The sequence below is a fragment of the Sesamum indicum genome, linkage group LG13 (assembly GCF_026168435.1).
Source record: "Sesamum indicum cultivar Baizhima isolate 11 linkage group LG13, ASM2616843v1, whole genome shotgun sequence".
NCBI lineage: Eukaryota > Viridiplantae > Streptophyta > Magnoliopsida > Lamiales > Pedaliaceae > Sesamum > Sesamum indicum.
In genome coordinates, this window is record NC_142669.1 from 15,228,444 (window position 1) to 15,243,593 (window position 15,150).

General features: G+C 34.7%; 2 protein-coding genes across 3 annotated transcripts; both read left to right on the forward strand.

The window, feature by feature from the left end:
* Positions 1-1,066: 1,066 nt before the first annotated feature.
* On the forward strand, positions 1,067-3,577 carry RBL14 (RHOMBOID-like protein 14). The gene is made up of 2 exons (XM_011098857.3): positions 1,067-1,461; positions 2,553-3,577. Exons 1-2 carry the CDS (start codon positions 1,258-1,260, stop codon positions 3,321-3,323), a joined length of 975 nt encoding a protein of 324 aa, XP_011097159.1. The 5' UTR covers positions 1,067-1,257; the 3' UTR covers positions 3,324-3,577.
* A 7,672-nt stretch (positions 3,578-11,249) lies between these two features.
* On the forward strand, positions 11,250-12,914 carry LOC105176188 (zinc finger CCCH domain-containing protein 14). 2 transcript variants are annotated; one of them, XM_020698660.2, is made up of 2 exons: positions 11,250-12,006; positions 12,310-12,914. In XM_020698660.2, exons 1-2 carry the CDS (start codon positions 11,374-11,376, stop codon positions 12,616-12,618), a joined length of 942 nt encoding a protein of 313 aa, XP_020554319.1. In that variant the 5' UTR covers positions 11,250-11,373; the 3' UTR covers positions 12,619-12,914. The 2 variants fall into 2 exon arrangements, with proteins under 2 accessions (XP_020554319.1, XP_011097220.1); XM_011098918.3 differs by having other exon boundaries at positions 11,262-12,006; positions 12,313-12,914.
* Positions 12,915-15,150: the final 2,236 nt, after the last annotated feature.

Sequence of the window (15,150 nt, forward strand, 5' to 3'; positions counted from 1 at the left end):
TGATCATTAAACTACTAAAAAAGCATATCAAATATTTTTGTATTATTTATCAATAATATTTACATTAGAATTACTATATTTTTAAAATAAAAATTTAATCTTTCATTTTATTATTTGTAAATTTTGAAAAATTGAATGATTTTTATTTCATTTTTTAAATAATATTTTATTCAAATTCAGATTTATTTTGTATTTATATATATAATTAATATAAAATAATAAAGTTAAAAAAAAAAAAAAAAAAAAACCATCGTCTTCGCTTCCATCATTCCGTTTACTTGCTATTGCCTCGTCTTCCGGCCACCAACGTTTAGACTCCTAATAGATCTGGCTACAACAGTCCACAAGAGCAAGAAATAAGCGACCTCCATCGCTTGTATCGGGCGACTTCGAAATCGTCCTTTCTGTGGGGCTGATCGAGAGACAGTAATCGTCATCCACTGCTATATATAAATGTATATACATAACTATACATACATATAAAGGTATATATATAGATGTAAATACAAATATATATTAATATATTTTAAAATAACTTTAAATTTGGACCATTCATTTTAAATTATTGATAATCAATTACTACCATAATAAAAGTATCACAGTTAACTTCTTAAAAAAATTAACGCCGTTAACTCTAATTAATGGATGAGGAGAGTGTGCATAATTTCGTAAAATATAGGGATTTTTTGCCTATAAAATTAACATAAGCGATTTTTAGTTAAAAAATAATAATACAGGGGGTTTTATGTAAATTATCAATAAAATTAAGGAAAAATACAAAAAAAATATCACAAATGAGCTAATTACCCCTGTAAAAAAAGAATAGCAAAATTCATACATATGCTTTTTAAATGAAGCAATTTATCTCTTTATATATGGTATAAAATGCTTTATTTTAAAAATTATATAGAAATAAATTGATATATATATATATTATATGAGAATAATTTATTTATTTATAATATTATAGATAAATTACATAAAATACGATAAAAATATAATTATGAAAATTGATGTAATGTTTATGATGTATTATTAAAGAAAAATATGAAAAGCAAATTCTCCTTGACCTGAAACGAGTGGAAGAAGTAAGGAACCAACCCAACCATCTGGAACTCTCTGGTCTATACGGCATCAAAAAGCATTAATAAGATTGAAATCAAAATCTTTATGGGTTATTGAGCACAATTCACAGACATCATCGTAGAAGAACACCCAATTTGGTTCTCGAGCTGCAGTAGAACTGTGATCTGACAGATGGAGAGAGGAAGAGGTAGAGGAGGGATGCTTGGACTGCTTTTGCTGCAGGCTTTGAGCGAATACTGCCGCCTTGAGAGAAAGCCGCCCGTCACTGCGGGCCTTATAGCTGCTAATACTCTCATTTACCTCCGCCCCAAATTCCTTCACACTGTTCTTCCCTCTCTCAATCAAGTTTGGTTCAATCCCTACCTTATTCTCAAGGTACACTTCTGTTTTCCTTTTTCTCCTCTCCGCTGTTTTTTCACTTGTTTATTCATTCGAGCAAATATGATTCTTCGTTTGCTGTGTTTCATATTCAATATGGATCAATTTATCATTCCTGACTTTGAGGGATGTTGCTAAGCTCAAAATCTATGAATCAGCTGCAGCTTTGAAAATCCCATTACCTTCAACCCCCTAAATTTCTATCTTTTGAATTTGGTATACTTAAAACAAGTTATAAGTCGAGGAGTGCGTAATTTGCTGCATCCCAAGTCCTTATCTGTTGTTTTTTCCTCATGGAATTTATGTCTTTATGTTTGATTACTTGTTTGTGGCTCTACGTATTTGAGGTTTCGGGATAAGAAGACAAGTCAAGATTCCAGCTTGGCTAGTGAAGCTGAAAATTTCTAAATGTTTGTGTGTTTCCAGTAGCTCTTTCAAAATTGCCATAGTCTCTTCACACACTTTGTGTGTACTGTACTGTGACCCTCTATGTTACCTTCTGATGTGAAATCCTTTTCTGATCCCCTGTCAATCTGGTGTTGATTGAGATATGGCACAAATTACAAATATGCAAGAAGAGCATTATTCATAGCAGTGACTTAGTTGTAAAACGATGAGTTAGTGATTTCAAATTAAAATGCACAGCTTTTTAAAGTCCTTTCATGGTGCAAAGGTCAGTTGCCTGCACTAAGGCAAAAGTCAGCGCTTATGAGTATAGACCAAGCACATTGAGTGGCTATCTACTTGTTTCTTATAAGTTTCTGAACAGTTTGGAGATAAATATTTCTTCTATTTTAGAATGTGCTAATAAAAGCTCAATCTTGGGTTATTGGCAAAAGACAGAAGTTTCTTGTGGTAGGTTGTGTAAATAAGTTGCAGCAGTAATGGTGGAAAATGAATGCCTACATATGCATACAGATAGGCAGATAAACTGCACTTGAGCTTTTTGTTCTTGTTAGAAACATTGTCATCACTTACGATACTTGTGGATAGAAAGAGACTTGTAATGAAGTTAAGGATGAGATTTTATTTATTTGATTGTTCATGCTCTGCATATAATGACCTTGTTTTCCTCTTTGATGAAGCAGCACAAGGACCTGAAGCGTTTTATTTTATCAGCATTCTATCACATTGGTGAATCACATCTTGTCTACAATATGTTATCACTGTTATGGAAGGGGATACAATTGGAGAGTGCAATGGGAAGCATCGAATACGCCTCTATGGTTGCAGCTCTAGTAGGTATGTCTCAGGGTATCACGCTATTGCTAGCAAAAGTTCTTCTGCTCTTTGACTATGAGAGAGCTTATTACAATGAATATGCTGTGGGGTTTTCTGGTGTGCTTTTTGCCATGAAAGTAGTCCTCTATTCCCAGTCAGACAATTATGCATATGTGCAAGGATTTGTGGTGCCAGCACGTTATGCTGCCTGGGCTGAACTTATTCTCATTCAAATGTTTGTACCTGGTGTCTCATTTCTCGGTCATCTTGGGGGAATACTTGCTGGACTTTTGTATGTATATCTAAAAAGTTCGCATTCTGGTGCTAATCCGTTTACAAAGATAATTAGGGGACTTACGAGTTTGCTTGGTTGGCCTTTAAGATTTGCAAACCGAATGTTTCGACATTCAAGGAGCCGAGTTTTTGGTAGAGGTACTATTGGTGGGAGCGAGACAAGAAATCTATCTGGTGTGTGGAGATGTCGAGCATGTACATATGATAATATAGATTTGTTAAATGTTTGTGAAATGTGTGGGATGGACCAGAATGGCGATGCATTTTGGCCCTCTGATGGTGATACTGAGGCAATTCGCCTCCAGGAATTACGGCAGCGGAGAGTTCAGAGATTTGGCCAATGATATTTTGTGATATGCGAGTAAACAAGAAGAGTTGAAGGTTTGAAAAAGATTCTTGAAATGCTTCCGTTCCATTGGAGAGGATGAGAAGACCGGTGGCGTGTTGAAGTATTCTTGAAATGCATGAATTTTATAGCAAACTAAGTGATGAGCAGAAATCTCACCAGTGATCTGAAAGAACTGACATGTGCATGTATATTGATCTATGTTGAACTTTTAGGAGTCGATTTCAAGGTAATATATGTGCAGTCATGTGATTATGGTCTTCAACAAAATTGGCGGGCAACCCATATCAATCCGCCCACCCAAGCCACACCCCAATTGGCGAATTAAGAATGGGTTGGATCGGTCTTGGACTCCTAAAAAAAGATTGTATGGTTAATAACGGAGTTTGGTTTATATTTACGTAAATCATATAGATTGCGTTTGATCGCAATAATAATAAGAAGAAGAACACTAAAATGACCATACACTCACTGTCCGTAATCCTGGGAATGAGAATGTAGCTCAAGATACTAATATTTTTAACATTGTTGACGCCCCCAATTACAATCTCCAACCCATTCAACCTTGGACCTATTATCAACCAGTCCTCATAAACGAGCAGCAGCAGCATCACGAAGCTAACGAAAACCAAATTCTAAACTCCAACTTCCTGGTCTTGGTAAACGCAAGTTACCACCATCTTTCTATATGCTCTTCGAATTTGAGGAAGTTCAATTAAAGAGAACCACCAGGTTGACCTCGAACTTGATGGATGAAGATGTGAATGGGGATCTCTTAACGGCAGCGGCTGCCTCGCAGTCCCCCTGAGGATTATGACGTGCTTCATCTGGAATTACCAAGGTCTGGGGGGTCCATGAACAATTCGTCATTTAATGAGCTTGTGAAGCGCTATAACCCCCATTGGTCTTCCTTCTAGAAACTAAATGTCACAGTGAAAAGATCCGAATAGTAAAGAGACGTCTTGACATGTACGGTTTTGGAGAAGATTCAAGAGGGAAAGGCGGGGTCTCGCCCTATTGTGGAAAAAACGCATCTTCGTCAACTTATTGAGTTTTTGTGGTTCCCATATTGATGCTCGAATACAACAAGAGATGGCGAGGATTTTGGAGATTTCCGGGCTTCTATGGCGCGCCAGACACAAGCAACCGTTCAGCATCTTGGAATTTATTGAGACACTTGAGTAGGCTCTCTACACTATCGTGGGTTTGTGCCGGGGATTTCAACGCTATTCTAATGGATGCGAAAAGAGAATGGGTTGTCCCTACACCACAATGGCAGCTTCAAGCATTTCGGGAAGCTCTCAATGACAGTGAACTCTCTGATGTTAGCTTTGTAGGATTTTCGTTCACATGGGTTAATAATAGGGAAGCGCCTCATACAATTTGGAAGCGCCTGGATAGAGCCTGTATTAAAGCTGCTAGAAACTCAAAATGGCCGGACTCGTGAATCACAGCTTCAACGGGTTTACTTTGAATATTCGCCGATCCTCTTTGACCGCTATCCATCTGTCCGGAAGGGAAGGAAACAAGGTACACGGCCCTTACGTTTTGAAGTTTTATGGATTAAGTCCAAGACCTGTGAGCAAGTTATATCTAATCTATGGGGCAACTCCGAGGAAGAGGATCCAAATAAGTTTCTGATGAGAGAGCTCGAAAATTGTAAACTGGATCTTATTAATTGGAGCAGAACCGGGTTTGGAGAAGTCAGAGACAAGATTTCTAAGCTTGAAAAGGAAATTGATATTTTGCAAAAATTGAATGCTACGGATGTTGTTCGAACGCAATTGGCCTGGAGAATTATTTCGACTTCTGTCAGCAGAAGATGTTAAATAGAAATAAAGAGGAAAAGCGACTTGGTTAGCCGAAGGGGATAAAAACACAGCGTGTTTCCATGCTAAAGCCTCACAAAGAAAAAAGACTAACCAGAATGATCGGCTTAAAGATGAGAATGGGGTCTGGAGAGACGATGGTTTTGCCATCCAGGATATTATTCAATTTTTTACCTAGTCAAATCCTTCCGAAATTGAGATTAATAAAGTGATAAGGACTGTGTCACACTGTGTGACTGAAGAAATGAATCAGACTGGAGGATTACACTGCTGATGAGGTAAAACATTCCTTATCCCAAATGTTTCTTTTTAAATCCCTAGGCCCTGATGGCATGTCCCCCATTTTTTACCAGTGCTTTTGGAACATTGTGGGTCATGCTACGTTATCCTGTGTTCTCAACATGCTTAATAATCATAATGTTTCTCCTCAGTTAAACTTCACTCATATTGTTCTTATTCCGAAGTGTAAGAACCTAGGAACTGTCTCATAGTTTTGACCTATTAGCATGTGCAATATTGTCCTCAAGCTGGTCTCTGAAACAATCGCTAATAGGTTGAAACCGTTTCTTAACACTATCATATCCCCTTCTCAATCTGCATTCATACCCGGGCGACACATTACGGACAATGTGCTTTGTGGCTTTCGAGTTAAACCACTTTCTTAGAACTAGGAGAGGAGGTCGGGAAGGTCGTATAGCTATCAAATTAGATATAAAGGCATATGACAGAATTGAGGCGAAGGTCCTCGAGGGGGTGCTGGTTAAATTAGGATTTAATCATCTATTCATATCCTTAATTATGCTTTGTATGTCATCAGTTACCTATTCCTTTATGCTCAATGGATCACAGTTTGGCTATCTCCATCCAGAGAGGGGACCTTCTCTCCCCTTATTTATTTACTCTTTGTGCAGAGGCGCTTAGCTGTTTGTTTCAGAATAGAGAAGCTCGAGGGGGCATTCGGCGTGTGGCAGTGGCTCGAAATGCACCAAAGGTCTCCCATTTACTCTTTGCTGAAGACACCCTCATCTTCTGCCAAGCATCGATTGGGGCTATGAGAACAGTTCAAGATATACTCAAACTGTATGCAGTTGCTTCCGGCCAGCTGATTAATTTCGACAAATCGTCGGTCTTTTCCAGTCGTAACATTCCAGCTGAAGAGCGCAAAGAACTGACACATCTAGGAGTCCAAATTGACATAAGCCCTTCAAAATACCTTGGTTTCTATTTCTGGTGGGAAGAAATAAAAGGGATATCTTCAGTGGTAGCCTAGAAAGGATTTGGCAACGTGTGGGGGGTTGGAAGGAGAAACATTTGTCACAAGGAGGTAAGGATATTCTTGTTTAGTCTATTATTCAAGCTATCCCCTCCTATTGCATGAGCATGTTCAAGCTTCCAATTACTTTGTTGAAAGAGATTGAAAGTATATTGGCTAACTTCTTTTGGAATGATTCCAACAAGAATAAGATTCACTGGGTGGCTTGGGGAAAAATGAGTCAGAGTAAGAAGGATGGAGGAATGGGGTTTCCAGATCTCCAAGCGTTCAATGTAGTGATGCTAGCTAAACAAGATTGGAGGATTCTAAAACATCCAGACCTACCGATCAGCAAAATATTCCGAGCAAGGTACTTCCCATCGGGAGAGTTCTTGAGCGCGAGAAGGGTCTCCAATATGTTGTTCACATGGAGAAGCTTTCTTAAGTCTCGTGAAGTTATTAAGGCGGTGCGAGATGGATAAGGGTGCTGAGATAGGGGTCATTGCGCAGGATTACACAGGGAGATGTGTGGCCTGGCGAAAAGCTTTTCATGCAAACATTTTAGATCCAGAACACGGAGAGGGCTCTAGCTGCTCGTCTTTCAGTTTGGCTGGGGCTCTTGTATCGTGGAAGGAGACTGCCTATCGGTTATTCAAAAGATTTGTTCACTGGGAGCTGATTTTTCCATCATTAGTCCTATTATTCAAGATATCAAATCTATTATCCCTGTTTTGTGATTTGTTTCTTTTTCCTTTGTGCATAGGTCTACTAATGTGGCAGCTCACCACCTTGCACGACTTGAGTATTCTGTTCAGGAGAGAACTGATCCTCATCTGCTACTTGTTGAGACTTTGAGGGCTGATGCCCCACCGTGATTTATATATTTCTCTGATTCCCTTTCAAAAAAAAATGTTCTTGTAAAAAATTAGAAATATTGTTTGTTCTCAGTGAAATATTGCTGTACATTTTATAATTAATTAAGACAAAAAATATAATTTTAGTCCTGTAATTTAGGAGGGTGGCATTTTTGTCCTACATATTCGAAATCACATTCGATTACGTAATAAACTCACATTTAACCAGATAAGACATCTAATATAATCAATACTTTATATATATACCTCAAGCAAATAAATACTTCATCAAAATCTTGGTATAATATTTTTCACTATAACATATGAAAAATAGAAAAGTAGTGTTTCTAGTTATTACAATACTTAAGATATCCATTCAGTTACAGTTTAATATTCTTGTAAATATATAGTTAGAATTCGTGACTCAAAATGACACAACTAACCTATCTACAAGTCTGACAACTGGCTTACGTTCTAGCTAGATGAGTCATTGCGAGTTATCTCCTGAAAAAGTACGTAATAAAAAATGAGTTGACAACTCAGTAAATATAGCTAATTAGCCTACATATATATATATATATATATATATATATATACACACATATATGACACGTACAACAGAAGACTAATTTCAGGCAGTAACACCAATCAACCAATATTCATTTTGTAATTACAAAGTACTCAATGTCCATAGTCATGCAAAACCAATACGAGAATCGAACCTCAACCACGAAATAATATTTGATGTTACCGTTTATTTTCTGAGAACCCTAGTTAACCAAACTGGAATGCATCACCCAACGGTCTTTGCCGGCTATCATCATCATCATCTCAATCACAATACTTTTTTCTTTCTTTTTTTTTTTTTCCAATATCACAAAACATTATTCGTATTATATCCCATCACCAATCATATCACACAACACATAACTCATATAATATATCACATCATCTCCATTGATCAATGATAGCACACAGCTTGTCATTAACTATATCATCATAAGTCATTGCAGCATCATTAACTTCATCATTCCATTCCATTTAACAATTATTTTTCTCGTCAATAACTTTGTCATTTGATTTCATTCGCTAATCAATTATAAGGTCACATAATTATTTATCTAACTTCGCACAACAACACCACAGATAAATATATAATAGCAATTTCACAGATATCCAGATAATTTAGACAAATAGTCGATATACACGATCAAGTATATAAACAATCAATATATTATATCCATATATACATATATATGTAAACCCATCAATCAATATACTGCAATTTTAGTCCTTAAACTTGATTGGTTTGAGTTCAAAACAAATAAAACGTCAGATATGATATGATATACTCATCAGGAAGATGCATGTCTTAACAAACTAAAATTTGGTAGGAAAAGTTGTGCCAACAAATGAACAAACATGAAAAGGACTAATGAAAGGACAACAACGTACGTATATATATATATATATATGCAAATTCATCAGACAACCATGCGAATGAATGTTTGTGTTTGCTACACCTAGGAATTAGTTAGAGTTGTAGTAATGAAGCAACTATATATATATATTATAAATATAATAGTCAACTAATTAATATTAATTATTAGAGAAAAGGACTTTGCTTGAAATTTGTTAAGAAAGCATATATATATATATATGGAGGGGGTGAATAGTAATTTATCTCTTATGATATTGAAAATAAGCACATCACACTTATGAAAAAAATATATATAGTAATTTATTTCCCTATACGTTTTAAAATAAAGCAATTTACCTCCTTATACAGAGAGATAAAATATTGCTTCATTTTAAAAATTATAGGAGGGGTAAATTATTGTATTTTGAAGAATATAAGAAATTAAATCGCTATTTGATTTTTCATAAAGGTATAACTTGCTTATTTGCAATATCACAAAAGAATTGCTTATATATTTCCCATATATATATCCACCTGATCTTATCATAATTTGGGATGACAGCACCCTCCTCACCTTACTACTCTTGCATGCTACGTTAATTTGCTCTTCTTCAACCGCTTTTATTTCATTTTTTTTATTATTATTGTGTCCGATTAAAATCCTTTCGATATGTTGTAAGCGTGTGCATAAAGTAATTGCATGTAATACGCATAATTTACGTAGTCTGCATAATTCTTTATATTAGGAATATATATAATTACAAGAGCACTCATTAATTTTTAATTTATATTAGAGCGCCCGTAAAATATAATTAAATTGTCATATATTATAAAGTTTCTACGTCTTATAAGATGTTTTAAAAGTTTAAAGATGTTAGTTATCTTGATTTAAAAGATAAGTTCTTAAAATGTTTGAATAAATAAAATGTTAAAATTTATCAGAAGTTAAGATGTTTGGCATAATGACTTCCTTATGTTGCAATAGTTACCGACAAAGCAACAAAACAATTAGAATTTTAAATCATTAGCTGCCGCTGCATATGGTCCCCGGGAGCATATAAAAAGTACGATGGTATGAGATGATAAGAAAAAAAAAATTAAAAAGAAACAATGGGTAATAAATATGGATAAATAGGGTGAGAGAGAAGCGTGAAATAGTGGGATGAGATGGGAAAAAATATAAATAATTATGAAATTATTAAAAAAATTTTAAAATTACAATTATGGCCATCTTTTTTTAAGGGGAAAAATGAATTAAAGGGTAAATTTGAGTATTTAGAAATTAACATAACAGACGATTTTCTTTTATAATAATAGAGATGTAAAAGTATTTCTACATCGGGCAAAAAGTACATCATCTCTACATGGACGGTAAAAATGAAATACTAATAAAATAGCAAGGGTGTTTGAAGCCGTTAGATATTAAAATCAAAGAACTTAAAATAACTTACAAGAAAATTAACCTATTATTAAAGAAATTACAAGATCTTTAATATCTTATTTTGGGATATGACAAACATTTCAGGAAAAAAAAATGACTAGACAATTTTACGTACAAAGCTTATAAGCTCTCAAACATCTTATAAGAGAATTTGAAAAGTTTATTATCTCAACCATACAACCTTATTATCTTTTCCAGAGTTGGTTTTGATAATAGCTAAAGAGTATCAGATACATAATAATTTAATTTGTTGAGTTAAGGAAAAGTTATCTATACTCATTTGAATTGAACTAAGTCAATTGCTAAAAGCAAAATAGTTCGTTGGGTTTAGAAAAGTGAGAAAGGGAGAGTATTAAAATAAAAAGTAAATTATAAAGGACTCTGTTTCAATTTATCACAGTTAAAAATATTTATTTTATTATTTGAAAAGGTTATAAATATTTTTTTTTTAAATTAACGATTGTCTAATGAATACCTCCTTACGATGGGCTGTTATTAGAGGATATTTGTTAACAACCATTACTTAGGAGGGTATTTATAATTTTTTTAAATAATAAAAAAATATTTATAATTATGATAAAAAAAATTTCCTTCGTCAGAATTTACCATCAAACGAGCCAACAATTACTTCACAATGTACAGAATCAAAACTTATGTGATTCGATTCCCAAAAGTTTTTTTTATGTTCACAATTGCTTAAAATTGATATTTCAGTAGAATAATAAAATTATATTAATTATAATAAGCGATCACCCGTCAATTACATTAGTATTTTAAATTATTATAAAAAATATAATTTTAAGATATAATATTCAGTGAAATTGTCAACACTGAAGTGTTGAATTTGAATGTATTAACAATTTGCTTGCACTGGATTTTTTTTCACAGTATATTACGATTTACAACTCACATGGACTGAATAACTGCAACTAACCGCATAGTTGGCACTGTAGGCGGGTCGCTGTCCCACCCTTTCTTGTTAGGCTTTTCTTTGTAACGGTTTCAGATCTAGTAGGCGGTCCCCCACCACTAGCATGTTTCTCCCGCGAAATATTAAAGGCCAAGCAATTCATACTGTTCCATCAATCACATCAGATCTGCCTATTCCCACCCTGATTAGCGGTTCGGATTGTTCTTAGTTGGTTGTCTGCTCTACACCCTGGGACACCCGATACTTCTTTCCCATTGTTTATATTCCTGTTGCCTGTTGTTTTATTGTTTTAGCACGCAGTTAGTGGTGTTCTTCAGTGAAATGCAGAAGGCGAATATTTCATGCGGCGGCCTCGACGCCACCTCCGCCTCCGCGGCGTCGCCGATGCATTTCTCTCATAGCAATCCATTTCTTTTCCCTACGTCGCCGACTTATGTGAACTCCGTTCCGTCTTTCTACTCCTCTCTCTTTCAGAACTACTCCTCGGACTCTCCCTCCGACACCGCGTCCTTCGACGGCGGAGACACCGATCGCCGCCTCCATGACGCGAGCTGCATCCTCGAGTACCAGCAGCTCTACAACCGTTACAAACTCTGCCTCGCTCAGCTCCACGATTCCATTGAGGAGCTTGACGCCCTCCGTCGTGAGAATGAATCTCTTCGCCTCTCCAACGCGGATCTCTCACACCGTGTCGCCTTACTGTACTCGCGCGATCGTCTTTTCTCTGAGTTCAACCGACTCAATGTTGCCAGTCCGTCAGCCGCCGCTTCGCGTGCCGCTTATCCGACTGCAACTCAGCCTCTTACTGAGCACAATCGCGTCGAGCGGAGGAGCGCCGAGCGGGTCCCCATTCCGAAGAGCATTTCTGTGCGCTCCAGTGGTTATCTGAAGATAACTCAACCCGGTAGGGATGCAACCTGTCATAAAGCAGTGTCTCAAACCCCTGCTGCATTGGTGAGTCAATTTGATCGCTGACAAATTGTTGAAACTAGTTGACGATATTTCTATTAATTGATAGAAATACTAAGTCGTTTTTAATGAATGAAAGATAAAATGCAGATTATATTCTCTAATTCAATTAGAATACTTTCATATACTAACTTCTTTATTAAAGGTCTAATTACCTTGACGTGATTATTGAATCCTAAAATCTGCTTATTTATTTCGTGGTTACTTTTACGCTTACGACTTACGTCCTAATTCTTGTTGCGTTTTGTCTGACTTCTGTACTGGCTTTTGATCATGTTAACACGGAAGCAGCAAAGAGTGTGTATACCAGGGTCCAAAAAGGAAGAAGAAGCACTGGAATTCGATGTCTACAACCAAGGAATGTTCAAAACTGAGCTCTGCAACAAGTGGGAGGAGACAGGGGCGTGTCCTTACGGGAAGAACTGCCAGTACGCACATGGAATCAAAGAACTACGGCCGGTGATCAGGCACCCACGCTATAAGACTGAGGTTTGCCGCATGGTTCTGGCCGGAGACATCTGCCCATATGGTCACCGCTGCCACTTCCGCCACTCTCTCACCGAGCAGGAGCGGCTCATGGCGGCGCCACCTCGTTGATAATTGATGATTCCGCGTTGGGGAGTAATAATTAGTATTCAGAGGTTTTTCCCTCTCTCTCCCTTCTTCCCCTTCTTTTTGCGCCCCTTTCTAGTCATTTTGGGGGAATTAAACTGAGTTTGTAAAGCAATTGATCCCAGTTATTGTTGCATGGTTTTTGACATGAATATAATTCGATATTGTTTAGTTCTATAGGGTAGTTAATAATGGATGTAAATGGGTGACCGTTAATGATGAGATAGTGATGTGGATGCAACACATAAAGTTTTCAATCCAAGGTAATAGGATTATACTAACCAATGCTTGTGCGACTCAAGATGGAGCTTGGGATTTAATGGACAAATTGTAGTGACGCAATTTAAATCATAGCATATTGGATTTTTATTTTGAGAGTTTACTATATATTATATCGACTATATAATTCTTTCTTAATTAAAATGAATGACATAATATTTAGAATAAATTATAATAAAAACTCATGATATTAAGTCTAAAATATGCAAACACTATCTAGTCTTTTAACAGTACAAGTATACCCCCTAAGGTGTATCACGATGGCATATCACCTCAAGTGTTAGTACTTGTAAAATTATATTCCTAAATATATAAGTAGTGTACCTATAAATATAATATACAACCTCAAAGGACATACTTATAATTCGAAAAAGATATCAGACGATTGTGTAAGTAGACTTAATTTTAAAAGTATTAATACAATTCATTATAGTATTTATACACACGGTGAGCATATATTGAATAAAATAAAAAAAATCTAATCCCAAATCATATTACAATTGAAGCGAGTTACAGTATTTGCTTCAAAAAGTATCTTGCGAGACGGACAAGATTAAGCAAATGTCAAGTGCTATTACATTTTACATGTTATTAATCATGTTTGTTTGTATGAATATAAATTACATTGCAAATATTATTTATTTATCATATAATTATGTAGATGCGACCAAACTCAACTCAAATCAGAATTTTCCTTTCTGATGCTGCTTCTTTAACATCATGTTAGCTGGTATTAGAAAATCTATTACAAAATAAAATTAAAAATAAGTTGTAATAAAGGAAAATTTTAGTCTGGACCTGATTTAGTCGAATTTAAATCAATCATATGAGAAGTATAATACATTTGTCATGTAATTGGTGTATAGTAACCAATTTGTAAATGGTTTAATTCGACGAAATCTAATTCGAGCTAAAATTTTCTACAATGAAAATATTAAATAAAATGTCAACTAAATAAATAAGATGTAATGACAGAATCTGTCTGAGACTATTTACGTGGAAAATTTTGAATTGGAAAGAATTTCAAAGGCCAAATATTATAAAATTCCCCTATGTTGTTTTTTTTTTTTAAAGGGACCCCTTTATGACTCAAAACTCACCTGTTTTTTTAAACATTGCTCATTTACCGCTTTTTATTTTTTTTAATTCAGATTTACCGCTCTCCGTTAATGTAACTAAAGGTCTTAATTTTTTGACGAAATAATCATTACGTCCTAATTTATTACATATTATTTTTTTATTTTAATGACTAGTGTTGGATTTTTTTAATGTATAAAATTATAAAATCTAATCAATTAAATTCAACGGTTAAATATTACATTCATTAAAAAATTAAGGATCTAACTTTAACTAATTTTAAATATATATTATATGTATAATTATAAAAATAAAATTAGTATTTACAACAATAAATTTAATAAAATTACCCCTCCACCCACCCCCAGCCTTCCCCACCATAACCCCTCCTCCTTCCTCCCTCCCCCAGCCGCCAACTTCCCGACGCCCCCTTGATCACCACCCAGCACGGTGCCCCAGCCTTGCCCTGGTAGACACAATTGTCATCCAAGGCAAATTTAGACAACTATTTCAAATATATTTGTATTTTTAACAAAATAAAAAAAAAGATTTTAAATTTTTAATGTAAAAATAATTAAAATAAATTTATATTTTATTTTTAATACTTTTAATATTTATTTAGATTTAAATATTATTTACAGTAAATAATGTATTTATTTAAATATATATAAACTACATAATATATAATTTAAATAATATAATGATTTAAATATATTTAAACTACATAATAAATTCAATAATATAATAATTATAATTGATTAACATTTATATTGATATAGATATTAAATCTGAAAAAATAAATTTTAGTAATTTAGTTTTTATATTGTGATATTTAAATAAATATATTTAGGAAGGATGAAAATGCAAAAAGGACCACTAAAACCAAGATTAAAACAAATAAATTTGAGCATGACTGCAAACATAATACAGGTGCATTTTATTAATTAAAGGAAAAAAGGAAAAAACAAGGAAAAAAAAATACTAAAAATGCACTATCCGTGCGTGTATTCCACCTTCCATTAATTTCTAACGGGAGGGGGTTTCCACAGCATCTATTTAAATAAGGAAAGCTTTTAGCCTGTTTTAAGAACACAAATAATTTTTTCACTATTTTGCAAAAACATGAGTAAAATGGAGATTAGGCAATTTCATTATGACGAC